Source organism: Theropithecus gelada, chromosome 15, assembly GCF_003255815.1.
Source record: "Theropithecus gelada isolate Dixy chromosome 15, Tgel_1.0, whole genome shotgun sequence".
In the NCBI taxonomy this organism is placed as follows: Eukaryota; Metazoa; Chordata; class Mammalia; order Primates; family Cercopithecidae; genus Theropithecus; species Theropithecus gelada.
The window spans coordinates 29632202-29650989 of record NC_037683.1 but is presented as its reverse complement, the minus strand read 5'-3'; the positions used below and the strand labels follow the sequence as shown (position 1 = coordinate 29650989).

General features: G+C 39.1%; 1 protein-coding gene across 2 annotated transcripts in view; it reads right to left on the bottom strand.

Moving 5' to 3' along the window:
- Window positions 1–18788, bottom strand: part of ECPAS (Ecm29 proteasome adaptor and scaffold) — a 131803-nt gene that overhangs the window by 97477 nt on the left and 15538 nt on the right. For both annotated transcript variants that reach the window (XM_025359243.1, XM_025359242.1), the window contains exon 2: window positions 1474–1604. In XM_025359243.1, coding sequence (XP_025215028.1) covers window positions 1474–1604 — 131 coding nt within the window. The remainder of the gene's footprint in view (window positions 1–1473; window positions 1605–18788) is intronic.

The window sequence follows — 18788 nt, the reverse complement described above, 5'->3', positions numbered from 1 at the left end:
TGGCTACTTCCTGCACACACCAGAGGCCTCCCCTTATACCCCCCACTTAGTCTAAATTATGTCCCAAATATATTCTTTCATAAAATCCTTTCCTTTTCCATCTTGGTATGCATCACAAATTATAATTATGTACTATTTGCCTGACTGTGTTATACTGATTTCCCCAACTAGGTGTTGTCATCATTCATCACCATATCCCCAAGATTTGGCATACAGAAGGCACTCAGTAAATATCTGCTAAATAACGAAACTGATAAAGCTAAGTAAGTAAAGAGAAATCAACTCCTGAAGGGCCTTTTAGACCTTGGTATCCTAAGGGTAAGAGAAGGTCACAGAAGGGTTTTAAATAGAAGAGTGATATAATCAAATGCACGTCTATCTCAGCAAAGAAGGATTAACAGCAGACATGCCAAATACATGACAAGAATGCCATTCCCTCCTGTAAAGAAACATAAACATAAAAGACATTCTTAAAGATACTCTTTCTGCACTGAACCCAAATCAGACTTTGGAATCCTCTCAGGGCAGACCTCCAGGAAGTCACTGCCAATTAGAGTGGCCCAAGGAATAAAACCTGACTATAGCTCAAAGACTGGATGACCTATTATAAATATACTGGAAGACTAATGAACAATTCTACAAATCAAGGGGAAAATGTTCCATGTAGAACAGTTCCATTAAAAAATAAAAATACTGGCCAGGCACAGTGGCTCACGCCTGTAATCCCAGCACTTTGGGAGGCCGAGGCAGGTGGATCGCTTGAGCTCAGGAATTTGAGACCAGCCTGGGCAACAAAGTGAAACCCTGTTTCTACAAAAAATTTAAACATCAGCCAGGCATGGTGGTCTGCACCTGTAGTCCCAGCTACTTGGGAGGCTGAGGTAGGATGGCGTGAGCCCAGCTGATGGAGGCTGTTGTGAGCTGTGATTGTGCCACTGCACTCCAGCCTGGGTGACAGAGTGAGACCCTATCTCAAAAAAAAGAAAGAAAATGAAAATGAAAATACTGATGTGACAGTTATCCAACCTTTTGTAAGAGTACTTTGCAGAATCCTAAAACAGGAGCTATACAATACTTCGCTTAAATTTTTTTTATTTTGCTTACTTTTAGTTAAAATTATAGTCTTTGTCAACAACTAACTAAAGAATATTTTTGCCCCATTACCACACGACTTTCATGTTGGAATCAAGGGCATGGATTTCAGATCATGTCTCCATCCATTCCAGGATAATTATCTCAATTATATTATCTGGCACTGATGCCAAGTAGACAGTTGGTGCTAAAGACAGCTGTGCTAAGGATACAAAAGCTACTTTTAAATCATAAAAGCTGGTTCTATACTTACTCTCCATTTTGAAAGGCCATAATTAAGATCACAAACCTAGAATTCAATAATGGGAACAGAGAACTCACTTGATAATGTGTATTCATTTATTCATTATTTAATTCCCCCAGCTGTCCCAACATGCTTACCTTTTTACGTACTCCTTCTTGGGTGCTAGATAGTTTGAGCAAAACAGGAGGAAGGAATTTAGATATAATATTCTGTAATTGTTCATCTGTTTCAGCATGGCCAAGTCGTAAAAAGACTCGTTCAAGCTGATCTATAATATAAAAAGAAAAAAAGAGAGAGAATTTAGCAAACCAAAACCACCAAGACCAATTATTTTCATAGCTTATTCCTTTCTTCTGTACTGCAATCCTTTAGTCAGAACTTTAACCATAGCTAGCCCTGTACAGATATTTTGACAGAGCTACAAAACAACACCAAAAAGGTGAATTGTTCTATCCTGGTCTACCTTTTAGAATGGAAGAAAACAAACCCAAGAACAAAAGAATTCTCTCCCACATGCAAGGTTATTCAGTTTTAACTGGATACTGGAAAGGATACAAGATTTCTGAAGGCATTTTCTGGAACTAGTTAGTAGAACAAGGGGGCAAAACTTTAATCAGATACCATTAGTTATTAGGGACAATATATCTATCCCTGGTGAAATTATCTTACTGATGAAGTTTCTCCAAAGGCAGAATCACTGCCCATTACTGTGTTAGGGTTACCTAGTTAGAAAGAAACAGCCAAGTTTCCCCAAGAAAGTCACTATGAGAGACATGTTAAATGACACCATGGGGATACTCTCAGCAAAACCCAGACTGTGATAAACTACAGACAAGGCAACTTCTTCAACCAGTACACTGCTGGGGCAAGCGGGAAGATGGGGATGAAAGGGTAGCCTACGCAAACAACTAGATATTTGATTTTAGGGAATTACTGTTAAAATTGGTTTAGGTACTAGAATGGTACTGTGATTATGCTTGTTTTTTAAAGGTCCCTACAAAAATTGTCAATGGGAATTAGGGAGTTTTCTAATGAGCTAAAAATGTTCTATATTTCAATCTGCGTAATTACAGAGATAAATACATTTATAAAAATTCATCAAACTCTACACTTTCATACCTTCTACTGTATCTACTATACTTCAATTTAAATATATATATTTAAAGGAGTCATTTTTTAGAGATAAAGATGGAAATATCTGCAGGTGAAATAATAGCCAGTAGAATTTTCTTTAAATAATGAGGAGACGGCCAGGCGTGGTGGCTCACACCTGTAATCCCAGCACTTTGGGAGGCCGAGGCAGGCGGATCACAAGGTCAGGACATCGGGGCCATCCTATATTTAACACGGTGAAACCCGTCTCTACTAAAAATACAAAAAATTAGCCGGGCATGGTGGCAGGCACCTGTAGTCCCAGCTACCCGGGAGGCTGAGGCAGGAGAATGGTGTGAACCTAGGAGGCAGAGCTTGCAGTGAGCCGAGATTGCGCCACTGCACTCCAGTCTGGACGACAGAGCCAGACTCCGTCTCAAAAAGAATAAAAAATTTTAAAAAAAAAAATGAGGAGACACTGGGGAGGGGTTATATAAGTAAAACCAAGATTGCCACTAATTGATAATTATTCAAGCTTCATAACAGATACTGAAAATTACTATTGTGTTTGCCAGAAATTTCCCACAATAATTTTCTAAAGGAAGATAGATTACATAGATACAGATTGCTCAATAGATGGATCAATGACAGAGATGTAGACAGATACATGGATAGACAGACAGATAGATCAACAGATCGATCGGTCAATTCTGAGAGGGGCAGAAGCAATGACATCCTAGTAGCAACAAGCACACCCAACACCCAGAATTGATCTTGTTTTTCAATACCATTCTCCAGCAAAAGGAACCAAGCTGCTTGGAAAAAGGCCTGAGTCTAGGGACTGGGGCAGGGCAAAAACAAGATGAGTATGAAGCATCTTGCAGTGCCTTAAAGGAAATGGAACATGGGGTCAGGCACAGTGGCTCATGCCTATAATCCAAACATTTTGAGAGGCCAAGGAGGGAGGATTGCTTAAGGCCAGGAGTTCAAGACCAGCCTGATCAACACAGAGACACCCCCATCTCTACAAGAAAAAGAAAAAATTAGCCAGGCATGTTGGCAAGTGCCTATGGTCCCAGCTACTCCAGAGTCTGAGGTAGGAGAATTGCTTGGGCCTGGGAGGTTGAGGCTACAGCGAGCCATGATGGTGCCACTGCACTCCAGCCTGGGTGACAGAGTAAGACCCTGTCTCAAAAATAAAGAAATGGAACATGGAACAAGTCAAAGGGATACAGGAACCAACCTGAAAGAACTCCTAATGGCCCAAGCCATGACAGTAGAAGGAATAAAATAAATAACAGCGTTGGATTATAAGCCAAAATGTAAATCTACATGAGTTCATACTGATGGAAATAATTATTGAATGATTAAAGAAATTGGGGGGGGGGAGAGGCAAATTTTTCTTATAGGAAAAATTCAAAATAATATATGTGGCTATTTCCCCCTATAGGAGGTGAAGCTTAATTCCTACCCACCCTCCCCCTTGAGGGTAGACTAGATTCAGTGACTGCTTCCTTAGAATACGAAAAGGGAGAAATGTTAACTTCACAGTAGAGAAAACTGCCAAATACTATCTTAGTCCAGTAAGAAGGTTAACCTCATGATGTCATGTAGATATCATGTGTCCCTGAAATGATGTGACAAGAAAGGCATTTTACCTCTCTGGCATTCATAACAAAAACCCATAACCCAAATATAATCATGAGTAAAACAACAGAAAAACCCAAACTGGGGGACACTCTATAAGACACCTGGCCAGTACTTCCCAGGACTTTCAAGATCATGAAAAACAAGAAATGACTAAAAAAACTGTCTCAGACCAAAGAAAGCTGGAAAACATCACAACTAAATGGTGCCTTGCACAGGATCCTGGAGTGGGGGAAAAGGACATTAATGTTTTTGAAAAACTGGTAAAATCCAAATAAAGTCACAAGTTTAGTTTAAAAAATTAGTAACAAAAAGAAAGAAGGGAGGGAAGAAAGAAAGACAGGCTCATTCTGAGACTACCAGTGATTCCATTTGATAAACGCTGAATGCTGCAGTAAAAGAAGTTCTCAGGAATGCTGAGTTCAACCCACAGTGCTTGCGGAAGTTACAAGTAAGGGAGCAGCTTCTTAGTGCCTTACAGCTCTTAGGCCGTAGAAACTACAGATCTGAGCTACAGAAATTGGAAAAGAATTGTTCTGTGGACAAAGGTAGAAAATTAAACTCTTCATAATAAACTGACCTAGAGAATCTCTGTCAAAGTTAAAGAAAACGGTGGGGGACGGGGGGCAGGCAGGGAGGCGGCAGCAGCAGGAGGGTGTGGAATATCTGGTCCTTGTTACTTTTCACGCAATCATTTGGATGCTTCTATGTATGCCCAGCATAGTACCTAATATCTTCTCTCCCTCACAAGACAGGCAAATGTGACATCCTAAACACAATACAATTATGAGAACATGGGAATGGGAAGAAAGAGCACCAACCGCCATGTGAGAGGGTCCTGCTAAAACAGGCTAGGTATACCAGAGGAAAAAGTAAAGCCTTCTACCTGCTTTGAGGTGAATCAATCTAACACTGTTAGGTCATCTTCACAGACCCATCTATACTTAAATAAAAGATAAGCTTGTTCAAATCTCACAAAAAGGAAGAAAGGTCAACATCTACAGATACAACCAAATGCTACATGTTTCTTTTCCTTTTTTTTTTTTTTTTTTTTTTTTTGTTTTAAATAAGACAGGGTCTTGCCGTCACCCAGGCTAGAGTGCAGTGGTGCTATCACGGCTCACTGCAGCCTCAACCTCCTGGCCTCAAGCTGTTCTACTTAAGTCTCCCAAGGAGCCTGGACTACAGGCATACGCCACCACACCCAGCTGATTTTTTATTTTTTGTAGAGACAGAGGTCTCTGGTCTTGAATTCCTGGCCTCAAGCGATCCTCACACTTTGGCCTCCCAAAGTGCTGGGATTACAAGTATGAGCCACTGCACCCAGCCTAAGTCTTTTGAGTACAGTTGAACTTACCATTCCTTCCCTATATGACTTCTGAGTTTCTAGGGATGCTTAGAAAAGTCATTTTCACTGCAAAATATTTTTAAATATTATATTGTGTAGAGAAGAGTTAACACAGACCTAGGACTGCTACCTATAGAAAGACTTGCTTTCGGCTGGGCGTGGTGGCTCACACCTATAATCCCAGCACTTTGGGAGGCCCAGGCGGGCGGATCATGAGGTCAGGAGATCAAGACCATCCTGGCAAACATGCTGAAACCCTGTTTCTACTAAAAATACAAAAAATTAGCCTGGCGTGGTAGTGGGCGCCTATAGTCCCAGCTACTTGGGAGGCTGAGGCAGGAGAATGGCATGAACCCAGGGGGCGGAGTCTGCAAGTTTGCAGTGAGCAGACATCACGCCACTGCACTCCAGCCTGGGTGACAGAGCGAGACTACATCTCAAAAAAAACAAAGAAAGACGTGCTTTCTAGCTGAGGCTGGCCTGTGGCTGACATCTGGAAACCTGGATTTCAGCAGGGTTCCCACCATTTCCAGAACTGCTAAGAGTGGTTCACTGTGCCTGTCTGTACAAATAATGTTGTTTATACACCAGCTTCCCTTCAGGGAGGAATTTTGGTTCATTTTAGGAAGAAGGTACAAACATGACCAGCCCCAAATAAAAACCTGAGGCACCGAGTCTCTGATGACCATCTCTGGTGGATACCATTTCACACGTGCTGTCACGATCACTTCTGGAGGAATCAAGCATGTCCTGTGTGACTCCACCAGATGATTCTTGGAAGCTTGCACTTGGTTTCCTCCAGACTTCACTCACATGACTTTTCCCTTTGGTGGCCTTGCCATACTAAATCTTAGCTGGGAGTACAAATATATGCTGAATCCTGTGAGTCCTACTAGACAATCACTGAAGCTAGGGGTAAACTGGGAGTCTCCTGGCAGGTATATTCATCTATGTTTTCTTCCAAGTACACTTATGATTTTGCTTTCTACATTCAACTCTTTGATCCATCTGGAATTTTCTTTTGCTATATGGAGGGATGTAGGAAACAAGTCTTTTGTGGGTTTTAAAAATCTTCTTAACTGTGTAATAATACATACAGAAAATCATTCAAAACAAATGCACAGTTTAATGAATTATTATAAACAATCTTGTGACTACCTCCCAAGTCAAGAAGAAAATTGATTTGGAAGGCTGCATAAAGAAAGATTTGTACTGGATTCAAAACAGAACTGAAGAAGACTGAAAGATTATATAACATAAAAAAGCACAGTGAGTTTTAAGGACTTGCCCAAGGTCACAGATGTAATTAGCAACAGAGTAAGAATAAGAATGGAGTCTTCTGAACTTTAGTCTAAAAATCCTTGCCTATACCATACAACTGTCTCCAAGAATGACCCTTTTTCTATCGGGTACACATACTATACATACTATACCTTATACAGGAAGTTTTATTTGAAAGAATATCCAAAGGTTCACTAGAACGTATCTCATTCAGGCAATATTTTTTACAAAAATGGAAAAACATACAAATTCAAAGGTCAGAAAACAACATTAGAGAGAACTCACTACTACAAATAAGAAGCTAACTCCATATGTGACCAGCTGTAATTCAACCTTTCTCCTCCTCCTCCCCGCTCATCAAAATTCTCTCCTCCTTCAAGGCCCAGCACCCTCCCAGTTTCACAGTCAAGCACTCATTCTCCTATGTAGGTCACTCATTCAAATATCTACTGAAACTCTACCATGCGCCAGAGCTTGGTGGTCATGGGTATAAAGAGTGAAGAGGGAAGAGGCACGGATGTTGTCCAGGCTTACCTCACAGGTACATGATAACTGCATGTAGAAAGAAAATAACAGAAGGCCTGGGACAGACTGTTTGCGAATAACAGCATTTAAATGCAGAAGAAGGAAAGTCTGAAAAAGGGAATGGTAGGCAACACACAAAAACAGAAAGAAAACATGGGGTCAGAATAATTAGGAAAGATTTTCCTAGGAGACAGCAGTCAACCATTTTCAAATGATGCAAAAAGATCATGCAAGGTAAGAACTGAAAAGAATCCAGTTCATTTAGCAATAGAGTTCACACCTGACCTTGGCTCAAGTAGTTTCATTGAAGTGGTAGAGACAAAAGCAGACTGTGCAGGCTAGAGGAATCAGTGGAAGATTAAAAAGGATGTGAGGAATACAGTAAATGACAACTCTTTAGAAACTTTTAGTTATGAAAAGGGGAGGGGAAGTTATTTTTCATTATTTCAATCAAGTAAGAGCTCTGAGCACATTTAAATAGCAACAGGAAAAAGCCACTAGAGAAAGAGAGATTGAAGAGGGAAAAAATTATTAGACTGTGACCCTGAGAATATGGGAGAGATTAAGATTCAGCACAAGGTCTGAGAAATTACCTTAGATAGGACAGGAAGGCCATCTCTGCCATTATAATAGGAGGGGAACAGGAAGACTGGTGTTGATAAAATCAATGTTACAAATTTTATGGAAGGGCCTGAAAGAATTCCCTTCTGATGGTTTCTATTATTTCTGTAAAAAAGAAGGCAAAGTCTTCTTCTGAGATTTGGAGAGCAGAGGGCAAGTCAGCAGTATGACAATGGTAGGAAAAGGCTTGCCACAGAGTGACAGGAAAAATTTGTTTGGTAAAATGAACTACAAATGTGAAGAAAGCGTAAAGGACCCAATTGAGGTTAGTGAATATAAATTTACAGCAGCATTAATCCACACAATCAAACAAATCAAAAATAAATCTCCTATCCTTTCTTCCCCCTACCCCAATAGCATTTACATCAGTGTCTAATCACTGAAAAAATACAAACATATACAGACAGTTTTCCAAATCTTCAGTTACTAATATGATTTAGGAAAATATCCTTTATTTCATATCAACCAACTAAAGAGAATTTCTGCTAAAAGAAGTGTCTAGATTTTGTGTGCATATATATACACACATATGAGAAACACACATTAAAAGAAGTATAAAATTCCTCCTTTGCATATATTATGGGAACAATTCCAAAGGGGCAATTATTTATAAACTATACAATTATTATTAACATACACTTGTGAAAGCCCAATTAATGATTCTCTCCAAGAGTCTATGATATAAAGGAGCCAATGGACCTATATTTTCATGTCAGATACATTACTGGTTTTAGTTAGTAAACTAAACCTCTCTAAGGTTATTAACGAACTTGTCTATTAGGAACAGCATAAGATTGCTTCACAAGAATGTTGTGAAACATTATATAATGTTATAATGGCTATCATATTATATGTGCAGCTTTTATATTCTTGTGTAATAAAGAATTTCAGTGGCCTCTGTCCATGTTCCTGAGAGGTAAGCGCTATACCCTTGGGATTTCCCCAGTAACTGAAGTGCCTTTGTTATTCATAGCAGGACCCTCTAATCACATCTGATAACTTATGCTGAGGAAGTAACTCATAGTGGGCCCCTAGACTGTTCATGCTAAGAGAGAACTTAGGATGGGGGTTGATTACACTAGAAAGACTAACCATCTTGCAGGTTTCAGCCAGGTGATTAGGGGAGTTGGGCAAGGAGAAGGGTTGGAGGGGGAGGGGTGTTAGAAATCGAGTCACATGGGCAATGATTCAATCAATCAATCATGCCTGGTCAATAAAACCCTGGACACCAAAGTTCAGGCCAGCTGGTGAGCTTCTGTGATCAGCAGTGCATTGTGTGTATTATCACACATCGCTGTGCCAGAAAAGTACCCTGACACAACAGAAACTTTGCATCTGGAACCCTCTCAGGCCTTGCCCTACATGTCTCTCCCTTTGGCTAGTTTTAACTTGTATCCTTTTCTATAAAACTATAACCATAAATACAGGGCTTTCCTGAGTTCTGACTCATTCTAGCTAATGATTAAACCTGAGGGGGGTCCATGGAGACCCCCAAATCGGTATCCAACAGGTCAAAAGTGAGGGGGGCTCTGGGATCACAGGAACTTGTAGGTGGCATATGAAGTCGATTCAGTCTAGTGGAGGGCTATGCCCTTAACCGGTTAGGTTTGGCAGAGTAATTATATATGATATAAAATATTTTCTATATGTTATATAAACATTATATATAATTATTATCTCTCAGAATACATTATTCCTTTAATTTTACCTTTTTCTTCCCCCCCCCCCCTTAAGCTCAGTGGCAAGAAGAAATTTTCTTTTTCTTTTTTGTATTTTTTGTAGAAATGAGGTCTATGTTGCCCAGGCTGCTTGTGAACTCCTGGCCTCAAGCAATCCTCCTGCCTCAAACTCCCAAAGTGCTGGAATTATAGGTATGAGCCATCATATCTGGCTAACTTTACCTCCTTTTTAAATAAAGCTGACTACTACTATAAAAATAAGTATTTTAATAAATCAGGAGTCTACAAAATATTTGAGAACACATATTCCATCAGTTGGGAGCAAAACATAAATTATTAGTAGAATCTCACCTACAGTAGGAATCCTATGCTAGGTATGTTAATAACCCCATGTACTACCACCAAAGGAAAACTGAGCCAGGCCAGAAAGCTAAAAATCCCATGTGACAATACCTCAGAGACACAAGAGCTCATCATATGGAGGCATAACTTAGTACAAAGTCATAATTACATGATTTTAAGGGTTTTTTTAATTACTTCTAAAGACAGACCACAGTGACACAACTTGCAATTATAAATTCTGCTTTAAAAAACTGGTTCATTTTAAATTACCACAAATATGGACTGTTTTATTTAAAACCTCCCTACACAAAAAAAGTGCCAGGACCTTATGAATTCACTGGCAAATTCTCCTTCATAAGAGGCCAGAATAACCTTGATACCAAACAAGGGTATCCCCAGAAAGAAAGATAAAAGCAAATAAAAGATATTTCTCATGAATATAGAGGCAAATTAGATAATAAAATAATATTGAAATCATAATACATAAGTAAAAAATATGTAAGTCAAATCCAGTGACACATAAAAAGGATAATACATCATACCAAAATTGGATTTATTCTAAAGATGCAAAGTTGGTTTAACATTTAAAATCAGTGTAATCTGCCACATTAACACAATAGAGAATAACAATCATATGATCAATATATACAGAAAAGGCATTTGATCAAATTCAACATCTGTTCATGCTAAACAGATGGGAACAAACTGTTCATGTTGAATAGACAAGGAAGAAAAGAGAACTTCCTTAATCTGATAAGAGATTTTTATTTACAGCAAACATTATATCTAAAGGTAAAATATCGAACACTTTTCCTCTGAGTTCAGGAACAAGACAAAGATGTTCACTATTACCAATTCTATTCAAATTTGTACTGCAAGTTTTATTCAGAGCAATAAGACAAAGAAAAATAAAATGCATTAAGATTAGAAAGGAAAAAATAACGTTTTCATTATTTAAAGATAATGACTGGTACACAAAAAATCCAAAGCAATCTATGGAAAAATTAATAGAGTAACAAAACACACAAATAAATTGGTTTCCTATATAACAGTAATAAACCATTAGAAAACAAAATTTGAAAACACCTATTACAATGACATCAAAACACATCAAATAGCTGGGAATTAATCTAGGGAAAAATATGTAAGACGCCTACAAAGAAAACTAAAATACACCACTATGAGAAATTAAGGAAAACTTAAAGGATACACCATATTCACAGATTAGAAAATATTAATAAGATGTCAATTCTCCCCAAATTCATCTATAGACAATACAATCCAAGCAAAATCCATCAGGTATCTTGGGTAACACTAAAGCTGATCCTAGAGCCAGGCACAGTGGCTCAAGCCTATAGTGGTTCCAGGCCAGCCTGGGCAACATAAGAAGATACTAACTATCTCAATCAATCAATGAATGAGTGGATGAATAATTTTTAAAAGTATGGACACCACTAGAAGAAAAAAAAAAGAGTTGATTCTTTCTATAATTTAAAGAAATGCAAAGGACCAAGATTTGCCAAAACTATCTTGAAGAGAAAAAACAGTTAGAGGTCTTTGGTCAGATTTCAAGGCTAACTACAGTAGGCTGGGCACAGTGGCTCAGCCCTGTAATTCCAGCACTTTGGGAGGGCAAGGCAGGCTGATCGCTGGAGCTCAGGAGTTTGAGACCAGTCTGGGCAACATGGTGAAACCTCATCCCTACAAAAAAAAAAAAAAATTTTAGCTGGGCGTGGTGGCGTGCACCTGTAGTCCCTGCTACTTGAGAGGTTTAGGTGGGAGAACTGCTTGAGCCCAGGAGATAGAGGTTGCAGTGAGCCACGATCATGCCACTGCACTCCAGCCTGGGCAACAGAGCAAGACCTTGTCTCAAAAAAATAAACACATAAAATAAAAACTACAGTAATTAAAAGTGTACTATGCTAACAAAAAATAAGTAGACCACTTGAACAAAATAGAAAATGCATAAAAGACAAATATGTATATACTCACCTGGTTTACAACAGAGGTGTCACTGCAATGCAGTAAGTAAATGATGGTCTTTTCAAAAAATGGTGTTAGATCAACCATATTGCAATATGGGAGAACAATATTTAATCCCTACCTCACACCATATCTATTAGTCCATTTTCATGATGCTGATAAAGACATATCCAAGACTAGGGAATTTACAAAGGAAAGAGGTTTAATGGAGAACTACAGTTCCATGTAGCTAGGGAAGCCTTTCAATCATGGCAGAAGGCAAGAAGGAGCAAGTCACATCTTAACATGGATGGCAGCAGGCAAAGAGACAGCTTGTACAGGCAAACTCCTGTTTTTAAAACCATCAGACCTCCTAAGACCCATTCACTATCACCAGAACAACACGGGAGAGACTCACCCCCATGACTCAATCATCTCCCACTGCATTCCTCCCACAGCACATGGGAATTATGGGAGCTACAAGATGAGATTTGGATGGGGACACAGAGCCAAGCCATATCATTATACATAAAAGAAAATCAATTCCAGATGGATCATAAATCTAAATGTCAAAGGTAAAACAATAAAGTTTCTAGAGAAATAAAGAATATTCTCATTACCTCGAGATAGGAAAAGATATCTTAAAACAAGAAGCTAGATGGTAAGGGAGTCTGAAAAATATGATTAGCAGAATCTGTCCCAAAGAGTAGCTTATAAATGTGGAGCTGGAAATACCCATCACTGAAAAAACTTTCATAATCTGACAAAAAGCATCTATGTAAAATCTACAGCAAATATATCTCATACAAAATCAGAAACAAGATGTGCACTATCATCACTTCTAAGCAAATAGAACTGAAACCACTAGAAAATGCAATATGGAAGTAGGAGATACTAAAAACTGTCATTATTCACAGATTACATGATATTTATGGGATAGGGTATGTAAACTAAGAAAGTTAATCATGTTGCATACAAGATTAGAGTACAGAAGTCAACTGAGATAAATGAGAACAAAGTATCAGACAACGCTGCTTTTAAAAACGTATAATTAACAATGGCAATAAAAACTACAAGTTATTTGGAAATAAATCTAATGAAACATGTCATAGTCCTTTACAGAGAAAATTATAATCCTAACTATAATTCATAACATCTAAATTAATGCAAAAGCATAACATTCATGGACTTTTTTGTTGTTTTTTGTTTTGTTTTTTCCTTCTTTTGAGACGGAGTTTCATTCTGTCACCCAGGCTAGAGTGCAGTGGTGCGATCTCGGCTCACTGCAACCTCTGCCTCCTAGGTTCAAGCGATTCTCCTGCCTCAGCCTCCCAAATAGCTGGGATTACAGGCATGCGCCACCACACCTGGCTAATTTTGTATTTTTTGTAGAGATGCAGTTTCACCATGTTGGTCAGACTGGTCTCTAACTCCCGACCTCAGGTGATCCACCCACCTCAGCCTCCAAAAGTGCTGGGATTACAGGTATGAGCCACCACGCCCAACTACATTCATGGATTTCCATGTCAGGATAGGTTAATGATAATAACCCCCAAGTCTCCATGGCTTAAAAACAACCAACATTAGTTTCTCACCTGGACTACGCCTCAATCATAGATCAGGAGGAGGGCTCTGCTCACTGGAGTCGGTTGATAGAAGCAACACTATCTCAAACACTGCCAGTTAGTGCCATATCCTCAATCCTTCTGGCTCAATTCAACCCTACTGTGGTGAAACTAATCGCATGTCCCTCACTCTGTCCCAGCACTAAATTATATTTTGTGCCCAAAAGAGAGAACTAGAAATATCTGGTAAACAGCACTAATGCTCACAAATAAACTCAATATTGCAAAGATGGAAGCCCCCCACAGTCAAACATTCTCTACAGAAAACAGTGCTTTGTGAAAGCTGAAAAAAATTATAAAATTCCTATGGAATATGAATGGAACAGAATATGTAATAGCAAAGAGCGAAGACTAACTGTCAATCTTCCATAAAAGTGAGGTAGGAGTGGCTCAATCAGATTTCAAGACTTATAAAGCTATGACAATTAAGATTCAGTGTGGCAAATGCAACTGTCAGCACATAGACAAATCAATAGATTAAAACAGAGAACACAGAAAGAGAACTGGGAATACATGGAAACTTGAGATTGACAAAAATGCCATTAAGAATCAGAGAAGAGGCCGGGCGCGGTGGCTCAAGCCTGTAATCCCAGCACTTTGGGAGGCCGAGACGGGTGGATCACAAGGTCAGGAGATCGAGACCATCCTGGCTAACCTGGTGAAACCCCGTCTCTACTAAAAAATACAAAAAACTAGCCGGGCGAGGTGGCGGGCCCCTGTAGTCCCAGCTACTCGGGAGGCTGAGGCAGGAGAATGGCGTAAACCCGGGAGGCAGAGCTTGCAGTGAGCTGAGATCCGGCCACTGCACTCCAGCCTGGGCGACAGAGCGAGACTCCGTCTCAAAAAAAAAAAAAAAAAGAATCAGAGAAGAAAAAAATGGACTACACATCAGAAAAAAAAGATCCAAATCTAACAGTACCAAATGCTGGCAAAGATGGTAAACAAACCAAGAACTCTGGTTCACTACTGATGGGGTACATATCAATACAACCTCTGAAGAGCAATTCTGCAATAAAGACATCCCTAGCAAAGTTGAAGAGGAACATACCCTTCCACCTAGTAATTCTGCCATTCAAGAAGCCCATCTACAAACTGTTTATCACCAGTCAGCAAAGAGATAAGGAACACCTTTTATTGAAAAAGTGCTGCTAGAATAAGAAGTGTTAAATAAATTAACAGTGATAGTTGATTTACATTTTGAGGCAAGTTCCTTATTTGCCAGAAATAATTCCCCAGTGCTCAGACAACACTTTATGTAACACTGTCTTAGAAAAAAACTCTCCCAGGGGCTGAGTGTGGTGGCTCACGCCTTTAATCCCAGCACTTTAGGAGGCTGAGGTAATCAGATGGCTTGAGCTCAGGAGTTCAAGACCAGCCTGGGCAACATGGCAAAACTCTATCTCTACAAAAATAAAAAATAAAAAAATAAAAAATTAGCCAGGCATGGTGGTATGCACCTGTAGTCCCAGCTACTCAGCACTCGGGAGGCTGAGGTGGGAGAATCCCTCAAGCCTGCAATGAGTCGTGATCATGTCCCTGCACTCCAGCCTGGGCAACTGAGAACTGAGCAAGATCCTTTCTCAAAAGGGAAAAAAAAAAAAAAAGGAACTCTCCCAGGAAGAGACAAGCACAAGGACACATGTGTGAAAGTGTTCACAGCCCAGGATTAGTAAAAGCAAAAACATATAAACAATCTAAATATCGGTCAACAGGAGAAGGAATAAATATGCAGAGTCACACAACAATTGAAATAAATAAACAAGAATTATATGTCACATGAGCCAACAAGACCATATCTGAAAAATCTAATATCAAACAAAATAAGTTGCAGAAGGATATGTACAGTTTAGTCCCATTTATGGAAAGTTTTTAAATGCAATACATATAGAGTATAATATATACATCACAGCAATGACAATCTCTGAATGAGAACGGAGAGGGAAGGAGGGGAAGAGGAAAGAGAGGAAAAAGGGAAGAAAAGAAAAATGATATGATAAGGAGTAACACAGGGTGTCTGAATTACATCTGCAATGTTTATTTAAAAAAATAAGGCCGGGCACAGTGGCTCATGCTTGTATTCCCAAAACTTTGGAAAGCCAAGGCGAGTGGATCACCTGAGGTCAGGAGTTTGAGACCAGCCTGATCAAAATGGAGAAACCCCATCTCTACTAAAAATACAAGGAGGCTGAGGCAGGAGAATAGCTTAAACCCGGGAGGTGGAGGTTGCAGTGAGCCAAAATTGCCCCACTGCACTCCAGCCTGGGCAACAAGAGCAAAACTCCATCTCAAAAGAAATTAATTAATTAATTAATTAAAATAAAATACAAGACCTGAAGCTAATAGCAAAAAATGTAAAAATTTGACAAAGATGAGTTAGACATACATAAATGTTAATAAGGTTACTCTCCAAGGCTGGGCACGGTGGCTCACACCTGTAATCCCAGCACTTTGGGAGGCCAAGGTGGGTGGATCACCTGAGGTCAGGAGTTTGAGACCAGGTTGGCCAACATGGTGAAACCCCATCTCTACTTAAAATACAAAAATTAGCCAGGCATGGTGGTGGGCACCTGTAATCCCAGCTACTCGGGAGGTTGAGGCAGGAGAATCACTTGAACCCGGGAGAAGGAGGTTGCAGTGAGTCAAGATCGCGCCATTGCACTCCAGCCTGGGCGACAAGAGCAAAAAAACTCCATCTCAACATTACTCTCCATACTTTCCTTCATGGTTGAAATAATTCATTATTTTTAAAAGGATATATACACGTTATGCACATGTACCCTACAACTTACAGTATAATAATAATAAATAAATTTAAAAAAAAAAAAAAAAAAAAAAGGATATATATATTCCATGATAATTTTATTTTATAATTATATAAAAAGGGAAATAAAATACATCAGTAATTGTTCTTCTTAATACTTTTCAAATATTTTTCAGTGAAAATACATTTTCTGATTAGAAAAAAAAACAGCATACAGGCCGGCATATGCAGTGGCTCACTCCTGTAATCCCAGCACTCTGGGAAGCTAAGGCAGAAGAATCACTGGAGCCCAGGAGTTTGAGACCAGCCTAAGCAACACAGCAAGACCCTGTCTCTACAAAAAATTGAAAAATGAGCCAGGCGTGGTGCGTGCCTGTAGTCCCAGCTACGCAGGGCGCTGAGGTGGGAAAATCACTTCAGCTCAGGAGGTTGAGGCTGCAGTGAGCTAGATCATGCCTCTGCGCTCCAGCCCAGGTAACAGAGCAAGATCCTGTACCAAAAAAAAAAAGAAAAAAAAAGTATACAGAGCAAATATTTTCCAAAAATCCATGTTTTAAAGACAAGAAAAAAAATTTCTTAATCACAGAACTTTAAAGCTTAAAAGGAACCTTAAAGCATATGAAAGAACAAAAAGAGGTAGGGCACAGTGGCTCACACCTGTAATCCCAGCATCTTGGGAGGCCGAGGTAAGTGATCACAAGGTCAGGAGTTCGAGACCAGCTTGGCCAACATGATGAAACCCCGTCTCTACTAAAAATACAAAAATTAGCTGGGCGTGATGGTGTGCATCTGTAATCCCAGCTATTCAGGAGGCTGAGGCAGGAGAATCGCTTGAACTCGGGAGGTAGAGGTTGCAGTGAGCCAAGATTGCACCATTGCACTCCAGCCTGGGTGACAGAGCGAGACTCCGTCTCAAAAAATAAAAAAAAAGAAAGAAAGAACAAAAAGAACATTTGATCTCAAAGGAAAAGTATCAAAACCCTGAGAATCTCAAAATTCCAAAACAAAACAAAAATCCAGTTTAGCTCATGTTAAGTATGACATTCATGTAGGAGGAAAAAAATCTACTAAAAATATAAATTATGTATAAATACACACGTGTTTTTGTTTTGGAGACAAGGTTCTGCTGTTGACCAAGCTGGGGTGCAGTGGTGCAGTTACAGCTCACTGCAGTCTCAATCCATTCTCCCACCTCAGCTTCTGGAAGTAGCTAGAATCATAAACATATGCCACTGCACTCATCTAATTGTTTTATTTTTTGTAGAGATGAGGTCATCCTATGTTGCCCAAGCAATCCTCCCACTTCAGCCTCCCAAAGTGCTGGGATTACAGGCATGAGCCACCACACCCAGCTCATTTATTTTCCTTTAAATAATTCAAATTTATATTATTCACCTGTCTTTAGTTTCTCTATCTAAAGACGAAGAAGGAACTCTCCCTCCTCTTACCCGCATAGAAAGAAAACGACCAGTAAAGTTTTAAGGACTTCAGTGTTGCCTACTTTTAGCTACTGACATTTCTGAAAACATTAAATCATTCCTGAGAAATAAAACTGTCCACACAAATCGCACATTTTTCAGATCTCTCTCAAAAATACAACTTTAACTTCTAAATTAGGGAGGAAAAGCTATTTTCTCACAGGACCAGAAAAGGCAATAAACCTACAATTACTTATTTTTCCCTCACATCATTATTAATGGAAAAAGCATGTTAAAAAAGAAAAAAAGAGAAGAGAAAAAAGAAGAGAAGAGGAGAAGAGAGAAAAGAGGAGAAGAGAGAAGAGGGCAAAAAAAAAAAGAAAAGAAAAGGCAATAAATCAGTTTCCTTTCAGGACAACCTGAACATCAAAACATTCCTTAAAAATTATGCGAGAAAAGTATACCATCAAAAGGAATAGGGAAAGGATTCTATTTAAGGTAATGTTATCCCTGGTTTGGTTGAATTTCAGAGGATTCTTTCTGGTTTGTTTAATTATGTGTCATTACTAACTTTATGAGCATGAATTACTTGTGTGAATTAGAATGAGTAGTTATTTCTGAGTGACAGGTTCCAGGTTTTTTAAGGTTGCTTAAATTTTCTACAAAGAATATTATTTTTTTCTGAATATGAAAATAAATTTTAAAATACAAATCAGGTTAGAAGTCTTAAGTAGAAGCTGAGATTGAAGAGAAAGCTAAAAATATCTAGACCACTGCTAACACTACACGGTATTTTTTAAAAGATCTATCAAGTTACTATAGAAATATACTACACTATAATATTCTTTCTAATGGTATTTACTTTCTTCTGATTCACATATATAAGTACATAAAATATATCATAGTCACAAAGCAGTTTCACATGGCCTTCTGAGCCTCAGAAAATTGTGAGGCTCACTTATAGATGCATTTATAGACTCACAACCTAACTGACCTGCCAGAGGTCACCGTGTGAATGATACAAAGATTCAGAAGCTGAATCCAGGTCAGGTGCAGTGGCTCATGCCTGTAATCCCAGCACTTTGGGAGGCCGAGGACCTGAGGTCAGGAGTTCGAGATGAGCCTGACCAATATGGTGAAATTCCATCTCA